General features: G+C 42.0%; 1 protein-coding gene across 2 annotated transcripts in view; it reads left to right on the top strand.

The window, feature by feature from the left end:
- Positions 1–12,602, top strand: part of OPN5 (opsin 5) — a gene marked incomplete at its 5' end in the record, with an annotated part of 64,324 nt that overhangs the window by 15,355 nt on the left and 36,367 nt on the right. For both annotated transcript variants that reach the window (XM_082411705.1, XM_082411706.1), the window contains 2 exons: positions 7,131–7,372; positions 11,072–12,602. The exon at positions 11,072–12,602 is cut by the window's right edge and continues 26,629 nt beyond it. In XM_082411705.1, coding sequence (XP_082267831.1) covers positions 7,131–7,372; positions 11,072–11,135 — 306 coding nt within the window. In that variant the 3' untranslated portion in view covers positions 11,136–12,602. The remainder of the gene's footprint in view (positions 1–7,130; positions 7,373–11,071) is intronic.

Below are 12,602 nucleotides of genomic sequence, written 5' to 3'. Positions count from 1 at the left end.
AATTTCTCTTATTTCTACCAGGAAACCTTCCCAATCCCTCCTGCTTTGTTGAAGTCCCTCTGCTATGGGCCACCAGAGCACATGGCATATCCACTTTTCTGAATGACACATCCTTGTGGCTCTTTTTTGCAAGATAGTAGCTGGATGAGGGCAAGTGCTGTTTGCTCTGGTCCGACACCTGCTAGATGCTTAATCAGGGTTGCTGGGATGACACGTAATTGAATATACTATGTTAACCTAATCACCTTGATCAGTGTTTGAATATACTGTGTTAATCTAATCACCTTGGTCAGTGTTAACTGGTCCCTTGACTCCCAGCTTGAGGGCCTCTGTCCCTTTAATACCTGCAGAGGCATTTTGTTTTGCTTTGTTCTTTCACGTTGATTGTGAAGTCTTTTTAAAACTCGTAAAGGTAAACCTCTGCTTCCTTCAAAAGACTCCCCTCCAGCATTGCTCATTGAATGTTATTTATCATTGGGGGTCCAGATTCAGAGAAGCCCCATGTGGCCTCTGAGGGCAGTTAGTGGGAAAGCAGAACTGTATTCCTTTTTTTTGAACCAATTTATTAATTGCTTTCCTCTGGTTCTTCTTACTTGTTAGCTTCAGTGTGACTTTCCAGAGAAGCATTCTCCAAATTGAATTCAAGTCCTATTAGAATGTTTCATTGCCTCTTTTACATTTGCCTTGTAGAACTTGTCACAGTTTTTAGTTAATTTACAATTACCTACTTACTTCCGTGATTATTTGTTCCATGTCTGTCTTTACCACTAGTCAATAAGGCCCACAGGGGTAACAACCATATCTTTCTGTTCACTTTGTGTCCCCAGAACCTAATACAATGCCTCAAACATATACAGATATATTGTTGAAGGAAAGAATTTCAAATTGGGGGTCAGTGCCAGTTTTGCCACTTGCCCACTGAGAAATCTCACAAAGCTGACATTTGTTATTTGTTTTGGCTGACAGCGGCTGAAACCCTTTCCGGGTCTGAAATTTCCATGTTGAGAAATTGTCAACATTTTGTGTCTAGCTGGGGAGCAGCAGGAGAGAAACAATGTTTCTGTGCAAAGATGGCCTCTTGATTTAAAAGATACACAAAGACAAGTTATTGATTTTTCAAGATTCCCTTGCGGCTAGAGTGCAGCTATGACCCTAGGCTCCAGCTATGGTGGCCTGTCTCAGGAACTAGTGACACCTGGTGAAGGGCAGGGAGATTGCTCCCAAGGACACGGCTACAGCAGCAGGAGTTTGTGTATCAGAACCAGTGCAGGTCATAGTTTTGGGTATCACTTCTGTCTGCTTGGCCCCAATTCTCAGTTGAGCATTCCCAGTGATGCTCTGTCCTAACCAGTGCGTTCCTTTTCTGTCTCACTCAGCTAAAGTCCATTTCTGTTGCTTACAACTCAAAACACAGATGCATAGAGTGACATGACCTAATTTGCAGCCTCTCCTTCCAATCACAGCTTTCGCTTGTTTATGGAGTAGTGGTATTTTAAGATTTGAGAAAATTGCAACTGGGAAGTGCAGAATTCTTCTCTTTCTTCCACTCCTTTTAAAAAATTTTTTTAAATTTATTTTTTGGCTGCATTGGGTCTTCGTTGCGGTGCGCAGGCTTCTCATTGCGGTGGCTTCTCTTGTTGTGGGGCATGGGCTCTAGGCTCGTGGGCTTCAGTAGTTGTGGCACTCGGGCTCAGTAGTTGCGGCACGTGGGCTCTAGAGTGCAGGCGCAGTAATCGTGGCTCACGGGCTTAGTTGCTCCTTGGCATGTGGGATCTTCCCCGACCAGGGCTCAAACCCGTGTCATTGGCAGGCAGGTTCTTAACCACTGCACCACCAGGGAGGTCCCTACTCCTTTGTTTAAAAAATATAAATTAATATTTCCTAGTCGGATCACAACCAGGGCACCGAAGCTCTCAGAAATTTTTTCATCATTGTATGAAGGTGGGTCTGAGACAGTTGGCCTTTGTTGTCATTCTGCTGGTAAAATAGAAGGAAGGAGGAAACTCAAACTAGACGTGTTTGGAGTTGTCGCATTACTTAATTTCTTAAAGGTGGTGTGAAAGCGAAGTATCGCTACCCCTGTTTCTGTATAGATAAGGAAACAGAGGGCCGAGGAAGGCAGGTCACAGTTGTCCAGCTCCCCACCTTCCTCCTTGTCATTGGTAACATCACTCAATGACAGGCTGCCCACACGTGGAGGGTCGTAGTCTTACAGTTGGCATTTATCATTGCATTGCCATCTTTTATTACCGTTTTCCCCTCTAGTTGGGAACAAATCTGTATACTTGCTGGCTAGAGCCAAGAGAGAAAAACCAAATCTGATCCTGCCTGTGTTCCTGCCAACTGTACGCTCTCGGTAGGCAGGCGGGACCCTCTCCTGCCCTGTCTCTCAATGCACAGATGTGGTGATCTCTCTCCTTGTGACCTTATCTCATCCCAGCCACTGAAATGTCTTTGTTATCAGTAGTCCAGCTGGTTCTGGAGTGTGATTCAGCCTCGTCATTGGTGGGGAATTTATTCCATCTCTTTGGCTCTGATTTTAAGCCTTCACTTCCACATCCAGTCCTCTCCTCATCTATTTCATTATCCAAGGTAGCAGGCGGCTTCAAATGTTGGCTGAAGTCTTACTTATATCTGGGCAAAGGAGCCTGGTGGAAGGAACTGAAGGGGCAGATCTTAGAGAGTCAGAGATTCTGTCTCCCTTACAGTGGTCAGTGGAACTGAACCAAGATTGGAATCCAAACCTGAATATCTCCATGTCAGACTTCCCCACTATTCCACGCTGCCTCTGCACACAGACGAGATAGGACTTCCCTTTTTGGAAAACTTCCCTGCTGTAATGGTTCAGATGTATTGGGCCCAGAGGCAGAGCCTTATAGAACTTCTTCATCCCTATTCTATTCTTGCTTTAATTGGTTAATTCACTGGAATTGATCCATTGTGGGCAGTATTGCTTACGTGATACTTGATGCCAGCTTGAACCGTGTAGCTGAAACATACCAGTATTTCTTGGTCCTCTGCAGCAAGATATTTTAAAAATCAACAGGGTTGCAGATGTGTGATTCTTTTGTAGAAGCTAAACACGTATTCTGTGAATTTCCTCCCACAAAAACTGTCTAGTTTAAGAATTTGAAGTTTTACTCCTTTTCCAGTGAACCAAAAGGCAGTGCTAAAGATGAAGCAATTAAAAAAATAAACAACTTAGGAGAAATTGATGAGTACAGGTGCCTGTATTAGAATTGGTTTAAAGATGTCTGGGAGAGAAATTTTGGAAAATAGAAATGAGGACACACTTAGAAATGTGGAAAGTGAAGGACAGAGTGATGGGAAGATTAAACGTGCTCCAACTTGAGTAGAAAGTTCTGGGAAAACTGAATGTCACGTGAAAGTTTTGCAAAGTTTTGTAGTCTCTCTTAAAAATAGCTTTAATATCTCAAAGTTTAATATTTTGTGGAGTTTATTTAACATGAGAAGTTCGTAGAAAATGACTGTGCCTCATATTAACTTTGTATTCACTTCAAAAACATAAGTAACATTATGCAGTACTTTGAGATCTAAGCTTTTATCCCTCTTTCTGCTTTAAACTTGATTTCTAGTCATTCAATTTGAAGTAATTAGCTTTATTCTAATCTCAGAAAAACCCCTCGGATTCATTTGCTATGTATTTAAAAACCTTGGTATATTTTAATTCTCTTCTGTCCTTTTAAAAAGGATAACAAAATGCAAATGTTTTAAGTCCTTACTGTTCCCCATTATACACTCCCATAAAAAGAGAAAATATGTAAAACGTAGAAAATATTATGGACTAAGTGCTAATCTATTTTTTGTCAATGACTTTGGCAGCAACACAGAAAACAGCTTTTGAGATACTGTGAAATCATTTATGACTCACCAAAGAAGAAAGGATGGAGCTATGTTAAGTTCCCAGACATCTGCTAGAGCAAGTTTTATTTATATCGTTATTGTTTATTTGAGGATTTAGAAAAAAAAACGACCCTCACTGTGAGCTTTGAGGCATCCACTGCATTTACAAACAAAAGTCACACAGACCAAACCAAATGCTGTTTCTCCTGGGTAAGCTTCTGCAGAAAGGTGGAAAGGCAAGTAAGCAGGAGAGCTGCATGTGTGCATCAGGCCTCCTCTATAACTGCTGAGCACAGGTGAGAATTTTAGCTCAGAACCCTAACTCGGGACTTCAGGACATGCAGGAGATCTGGGCTCATTCGATTCACCTCTTTGGGATTTAGATTCTCTATTTGCAAAATGGAGCAAAATGGTTACGGTTGAGGTTTTTCTCTGCTACCGTTAATATTTAAAGATGATCCTTGAACTTTTGGGGTAGAACTTTAGAATCTGAGACTTTCAGGTAGATTTCTCATGCTTCCTTCTTGACACAGCCCACACATATGGGGTTCCCAGGGCAAGCACACCCTACTGGCAGGCTGTTCCACAGATCAAGTAGACTGAGGGGTACGGACCATTTCCTGCGTACAATAGCTCTGCTCCCACAAAAGCATATTGAAATGCACATGCACACAAATGACTTTGTTATGGGAAAAACTCTTCCAATTGAATTTCAAAAACAATAAGGTACGTGCAAATATTGTTGCTTTAACTACTATTAATAAAATATTTGGTGTCTCATTCCTCATCCTTGATCCTCCACACCAGCTTGACCTTGCTGACCTTGATGCTGGGAGCTGTTATTTTACATTTTACTTCTTAAATTAGGGGATGGGGGCTGTGAAAGGAAGTGGCTCCTGGCTTCAGATAGCTCCAGCCTCTCATCCTCCCAGGCCTTTAGGTAACTCAAAGATAAAAGGAAGGCTGACTTTTCCTAAAACTGCCTGATAAAATCCCAAGGTGAGTCTGATAATGCTCGTTCTAGTCATGTGTCCATCCCTGCTCCTAGGATTGTAGCCAGGGGCATGCAGTCCTCTGGTCAGACTTGACTCTTGTCATTCCTGAGATGCCAACTCCATAAAAGAGTATACAGGGCAGAAGGGTTGCTGGCAATGCTAAGGCAGAAGGTATACTGGGAAGAGGAAAATAAATACAAACAAACAACACCAGATCTTCATCACACAGAGGGCAAATTTGAATACAGTTTCATTATTTATCTTACTGAAAGAATAATCTAGTAGATAATGGTATTAAGGATGCTTTGAAGTTAGTTCACTCCCTCTCAACCAGGGCTTAAAATAGCTCGCGTTTAAAATAAAACCGAAAGCTTGGACTTCCTTTGCAAATCTCAGTACTCTAATTAAGACCCCTCTTGTTTCTTGTTCAGACAGTCGCCTAAACAAACCTGCTCAGAATGGAAAGTCTAGGTGTGCCGGCATTGTGTCTGCTTTGTTCATTCTCTTATCCTCAACACAAACACGTAGGAGATGCTCAATCATGCTTGCTGGTTGAATGAATAAACAATGACTTTTCTGCCTCCGATTTTTCCCAGCTGCATTTTATTTTACAGGTTAATCTTCCTAAACGCGGCTCTCATATGTCTCCTGCTCAAAAACCTACTCGTGCTTTCAGGCATATGGAATTAAGGGCAAGCTCAGTAATATGTTATACAGAACCCTGAATACATGGATGTTATCTTTCTTTCCAGGGTCGTCTCCCTTGGTTGCTTTCTCATACGTCAAAGTGAATTGTTTACTAGTTCCTATACAAACCTCACACGTACCTGTCTTTACCTTTGCTTGTGCTGGTCTCACTTGCCTTTATTTCCATTTGCCAGCGTGTAGGTTATACGCCACATTCCTCATGAGACTGTTCTTACTTTGCTCCATAGCATGTAATTTTGTCTTCCTCTGAGCTGGCACTTAAACCATATTCAGCTTTGTCACGTAGTTGTTTGTGCTCTAGAGGGATACAACCCAGGCACAAAGGTGTGCGGGTGTCTCCAGAGCACTTACACGGTGTCTCACGCAAAGCACTTGCTAAAAAAAAGATTTGTTGAATTCAAGTGGGATAATCTATAGGGTCAGACCACATTCTTTTTTAAAAAATAAATTTATTTATTTATTTATTTTTGGCTGTGTTGGGTCTTCATTGCTGTACGCGGGCTTTCTCTAGTTGCGGCGAGCAGGGGCTACTCTTTGTTGCGGTGTGCGGGCTTCTCATTGCGGTGGCTTCTCTTGTTGCAGAGCACAGGCTCTAGGCACGCGGGCTTCAGTAGTTGTGGCACGCGGGCTTCAGTAGCTGTGGCACGCAGGCTCAGTAGTTGTGGCACACGGGCTCAGTAGTTGTGGCGCACGGGTTTAGTTGCTCCGTGGCATGTGGGATCTTCCCGGACCAGGGCTCAAACCCGTGTCCCCTGCCTTGGCAGGTGGATTCTTAACCACTGTGCCACCAGGGAAGTCCCAGACTACATTCTTAAAGAGACTGAATGGCAGATGGTGAGAAACTAGTCAGGGTGCTTTAAACCCTATCTCTAACTATTCTTTGGTCTGAAAGTTAAGAGGCTTCTAAAGGTAAATATAATTTGGTGAGAGAGAAAAGCACTTTCTGGAAAAGTCTCGTTTTATACAACTGTGTCACTTTGGTTCAAGCTCGATGACTCTCTTTTGCTTTGTAGCTAGTGAATTTCCACCATCTGAGCCTCAAACTTGAGAAAAACTTGAGCCAAAGGAAATTACATTTCACAGAAATCTCTGAAGAAGCTTCCTATTAGAATTTCAAACAAAGGCAGAGTTTCTAAGTTTCCTGAGGCAAATGAGGGTGATTTAAAATTTCATCAAGGTGTACCTATTCTCCATCTAGTTTTTAAGTGAATGTGGGTTGAGAAGTCTGGAAATTTCAGGCTCACAGATGTCCTTTTAGCATGATTTTCCTGTTCCATGTAGGCACAATCTGACACCTTTTATAGGGTTAAACTTTGGGTCTTTGGGTACATTCAAATTCTGGAGTGGAGAATGGATAAGATGTGGTGAATGGGATAAGAATTGTCATAACTTCTTCTGGCTGAACATCTCAGAGATCCAGATGAAATGATTCCTACTGGCAAGATAAATGAAAAGATGATGGACAGACTTTCTTGGGTGTAAATAGGCTGCCTGCTCCTCCCCCCACACCCATCGCTTCCACCAAGTGCCTCGATTTTGTTCTCTGTCGCTTTCCTTTACCAGGTAGCGATGTTGATTTGTGCTGGCTTCCTGATCGCCTGGATTCCTTACGCAGTGGTCTCCGTGTGGTCGGCATTTGGAAGGCCAGACTCCATCCCCATACAACTCTCCGTGGTGCCAACCCTCCTGGCAAAATCAGCAGCAGTGTACAACCCCATCATTTACCAGGTCATCGATTACAAATTTGCCTGTTGCCAAACTGGTGGTTTGAAAGCCACCAAGAAGAAATCTTTGGAAGACTTCAGGTAAGATTTCTGAAGCTGCAAATGAATGATAACCCTCTTTGTTTCAAAATCCCGTGGGGTTCAAGCCGCTGGGAATGCTGCTTTCTTAGGGTTAGAGCTCATCACTGAGGATTCGTGCTAGGAGGACTTTACGTTCTGTTCACCAGGATGCCTGAAATCAAGTAATCCGATATATAGGAGTTGGACAACAGGAGTAGAGGGTGGGAAAAGTGATTCTGCTTTTTACTGTAGAGCAGCCAAGATACGGAGCCATGCCCATTTGACCATCCACCCTGTACCACTCTTCCTTATGTGGAACCAAATACACTTCACTCCAAGAGTTACTGTGCCACATGCCATTGATCCAAAATTAAGTTTTCGCAACAGAAACGATTCTCTTGTTTGGGACATTTCTACCATTAGCTAAGATATAGGATTTGGACAGGCAAAGGAAGGGGAGAAGGGGAGATGGCGTTTTTACTCGCTGCCAGTTTCTTTATTTTCACATTAAGACCCATATTATTCCTTCTCTTTGTCTGATGAGGAAATGGAGGTTCAAGCAAGGTGAAGCTCTGCTGGGTTTCAAAACTCAAGCATGTTGACCCATAACTATATCTACTTGCTTTAAACTGATATTCATTCAAGTTCAAACACATTCTAAAAGATCTACATTTTTAATGTTAGCTCTTATTACCATTTTATGCTATGACTACTGTGCTGTTTTTAATTATCCCATTTTCTGAAAAGATCCCTGTCATAGGATAATAAAAAATTAAACAGAATAAAAAGATTTATATTTTTATACTTCCTTCCCCCACATTTTGTGATTTTGATGTCCTGTTTTATATCTTCTGCTACACAATGAACAAGTGAGTTTGGCGATCCAGCGCCATTTTTCCTAAAGACCCGAAAGGCTCAGGGTGAGTCAAGAGTGGAGGGTGATTGGTCGTGTTCTGTATCCACTCAGAGACAGTCTTAGTAGAATGTGGAACAAGCACCAAATTCCTGGTCTGAGGTGAGGGGTATCGAACGGCCCCTTAATTCTTACTCACTTGAGGTCTAGATATTTTTCAATGTTATTTTCCTTGAGTAAGTAAGGAACAGAGGAAAAGGTAGAACTAACTATGAGAAGTTGTGGGGTTTTTTTTTTTTAAGCATCTTTATTGGAGTATAATTACTTTACAATGGTGTGTTAGTTTCTGCTTTATAAGAAAGTGAATCATCTATACATATATATATATCCCCATATCTCCTCCCTCTTGCATGTCCCTCCCACCCTCCCTATCCCACCCCTCTAGGTGGTCACAAAGCACGGAGCTGATCTCCCTGTGCTATGTGCTGCTTCCCACTAGCTATCTATTTTACATTTGGTAGTGTATATAAGTCCATGCCACTCCAAAGTGAGAGAAGATGTGGGTTTTGACCTTGTTCTTTCACCGTGCTCAGGCAAGTGAAAATCTTTTGACCTTGAGTTTCCTCAGCATGTCGGTACAGCAGCAAAAAAAAAGATAAAACGAAAGGTAGTGCTGTCACTGTTGCTGTGGTCCAGGGGAAGAAACACACAACTTGGAGGTAGGAGACCAGAGTTTAAGGTCGATTTTGCTGTTTACAGTAGCTCTATATCTTTGGGAAAATGAACCACTCAGAGCCTAGGATTGGGATGAGCTAAGGGCAAAGCCCATCTTCCAAGCTGTAATAATTACACAAAATGCCCAGGTGAAAAGGGCTAGGTGACAACTCTTAGTGTTCTTTTTTCTACATTGTGGGTGGTTATTACCATCTCTGTTGAATTGACTAGTTAAATTCAAATGCTAAAATGCATCTATTTTGGACGTGATAACACTTTGCCCTTATCAGCTATTAATACTCTATTATGAATGCAGGTAGGGAGAACAATTGTAATGGAACAGCTTCAGGAGAAAATAGTGAGGCACTTTTTCATCTGAAGGAGTTGGGAATTTGACAGGAATGACTGAAGGCAAATTTCACTCACCTCATAATTTCCCTTCAGACTGACTCTGTGTTCTGTATATTTGCTCACAAGTGTGAGTAGCACATGAATATTCAACACTCCACAATAAAAAGAGAAAAAATAATTATGTGGAAGAAAATGACTTAGGGCCACAAAGCTCTGGAAAAATCAGCCAGGCAAGGGACAATTTGGTTCACCTGCTCCGATTAGCCATTTATATGAAGTAGAGCAATCGCTTTGCTGAAGGAAAGCAAGGGCTGCTTCCTTACTCCAGAGTTTCAGCTTTTGGTGGAAAAAGCAGGCGGTGGTGATGAAGCAGGGTGGAGGCCTTGGATTCTAGAGGTTGAAGCATCTTCAGGGAAGAAATGTTGAAAAGGTGTGATGAGTTGCAGATTCTAGAAGGATCTATTTTGGGGGAGAGCCAGAAGGCTGAGAAGTGGCCACCAGAGTTTTCTTTTTAGCTTTCCAAAGAAGACAGACAAACAAGAAGAACCGTGTTTATCTTTGTTGCTATCAAAAAGCTAAGAAAATAGGTAATGTGGAGGTCCATAGAGTGAGGTGTAGTGATAGGAAGCCAATCCAGAGTGGTTAATGTACTACCAGAACAATTCAATTGAATTAAACTGGAGTCATTTTATCCTTGGTCTTTCATTTTCTGAGCTCTGAAATGTATTACTCATAATGGGAGATTCTCTTGGGAAATAGTTTGAATTCAAATAAAAAAGCTAATGTGTTGAATATGAGATTGTTGAAATAAATTTTGAGCAACTGTAACGGTTCATTAAAAGTTAACTCATTTTTCCCCCCTTGAATTGAGTCCCCTGAGATTTTGGTAGGAGCTGATGAACTGAAGGAAAAAAATGTGGCCAAGAGCCCTTTTTGAAGTTTTATTATTCACTACACTATATTATCCAGAAGTAGTCTCCCATATTTGGTAAAGAGTGTTTCTGCACCCTGGCTGTGTATTAGACACACTCAGGGAAATTTGAAAAAATACCGCTCTCTGGACCCCATCTGCAGAAATTTGGATTTAATTGGTCTGGATTAGGCCTGAGCATCAGTTGTTTGGTTGGTTATCTCTCCCAGATGATTCACATACACAGCCATGGTTGAAAGCCAGTGAACCAGAGTCTGGGAAAGGAAGACATTGACATTGCAGCACGTGGAGTCATAGGCCTTTTACCCCACCTACCTAGAGACCAATGAGGCCACCCATCACCAGTGACAGGTGACCCAGACTTCAGATGCAAGGCCAATCTTAGGTGGAATAGAAATGTTCAGAAGAGCTGGTGGTGCATAGTGAAGGCCTGAGGCATTCCACATTCCTAGTATTTTAGTAAAGATAAAGAACAAAGAAGAACAAAGCCCCAGACTCTGGCATTGCTTGTAATCAAGCCTCCTCTGACCACATTAGTTGGGTGAGTCACAGGGCCCAACTGAGTGGTAGGTTGGTGTGCAGAGAATTTTGTCCTAGAGGACAGAAAACTCACTAGGGCACAGGAAATGTGCTCTAAACCAGTGGCTTGTTTTTGGAAAGCTCTGCCCAAGGAATTTCTTGACTTTGAATATTCTAAATTGAATTATTATTTTCCATCTCTTTCTAGTTCAAGTTTTGTGCATATAATCTTCATGGTACTCAAGTTTGACATGCTATACATATATATCTTTGTGTATGTATCTGTGTGTGTATGTACGTATATAGTGTATTATATATATATTAAATTGCATCTTTCTTCTCCTATATCCAGGCTGCACACCGTGACCACCGTCAGGAAGTCTTCTGCTGTGCTGGAAATCCATCAAGAGGTATGAAGTTGGACACGGCATTACTCATGGACACAATGATTCACTTATTTGCTTCTTCACTGCTGTAAATGTTTGATTGTGACCACACTTTTATCTTGATATTATATTTTTATATTTTGTACTCTCTCCCTCTTTTTCTTTAGGCCAAGATTTGCTAGGAAATTCCAGTGGCCAAATGGAAACTAGATGATAGGTTACTACTTCAAGGAATATTACTAGAAAGAGCCTCCCTGGATTTTTTTTTTTTTAATTCTATTTTAAAACCTATTGTCATGGTACATAGTGTGAAGTCTGAGGTACTAAGAAAAATGTTTAAAAGTTTTATTTATTAGGGCATATTTAATTTCATTACATCATCCTTATTATTATTATTTTTTAAAGATTTATTTATTGATTGATTGATTGCTATGTTGGTCTTCGTTTCTGTGCTAGGGCTTTCTCTAGTTGCGGCAAGCGGGGGCCACTCCTCATCGCGGTGCGCGGGCCTCTCACCACCGCGGTCTCTCTTGTGGCGGAGCACAGGCTCCAGACGCGCAGGCTCAGTAGTTATGGCTCACGGGCCCAGTTGCTCTGCGGCATGTGGGATCTTCGCAGACCAGGGTTTGAACCCGTGTCCCCTGCATTGGCAGGCAGATTCTCAACCACTGCACCACCAGGGAAGCCCCATCCTTATTATTTCTTAATGTAGGGCCAGGGAGGCCGTTTCTGGGGCTCATTTAGGTGGATGATCATGGGGACAGGGTGTTGGACCACAGGCTCTTTGACTGGGAGATGCTCCTGCTTCTTGCAGCCTCTCTCTTCTCATGCGGACAGAGGGTCACACTCTAATGGTAGTGATGCCACAAAGTAGTCCTCTAGGGAAATCAATTTTGCCTTAAATCCCTAAATGGAAAACTCTCTTGTATCTCATAATTTGAGGACCAAAATAATTCCCACTGATGATAATTTTACTCATATGGATTTTTTCATTAAGTTCTACATACTACTATAGTGGATGTGACAGGGCATTACTAGCTATAATTATTTAAGAAACGAATTTAGTGAGCATAGCTATGTATAAGTGTTGTTTCTTTTATTCGTTTGTTCTTTGTTACCTTTGTTTTATCTTTTGTTCCTTCTTTTTTTCCAACAAATACCTTGTGAGGTCCGCAGGTAAAGAGATGCAGATGCCTGCCCTTTAAGAACTAGTAAAGGCAGCAGGCATGTAAATACTAGGTCTAAATTGGGCTTCAACTCAACGTCTATCTGATCTTCTCTCCTAATTCAACATGCAAGGCCATCTCTACTACAGTTCTTTATTTAAGGCCAACCACGTGTTTCCCCTGCTCCCAGCTCCCATCTACCTCGCCCTTCTGCTAGGAACATAATGCACCAATTCTGATCCTGCTTTTCTGACAACAGCTGGTGAGAGAAGTGAGGAAGGGAAGGGTGGGACCGTTGGTACTCTCTCCACCCCTCCCCTCTCCTTTTACT

The sequence above is a fragment of the Balaenoptera physalus genome (genome assembly GCF_965194825.1).
Source record: "Balaenoptera physalus genome assembly, chromosome: 11".
Lineage (NCBI taxonomy): Eukaryota > Metazoa > Chordata > Mammalia > Artiodactyla > Balaenopteridae > Balaenoptera > Balaenoptera physalus.
This window is presented reverse-complemented; position numbering and strand designations above follow the sequence as displayed.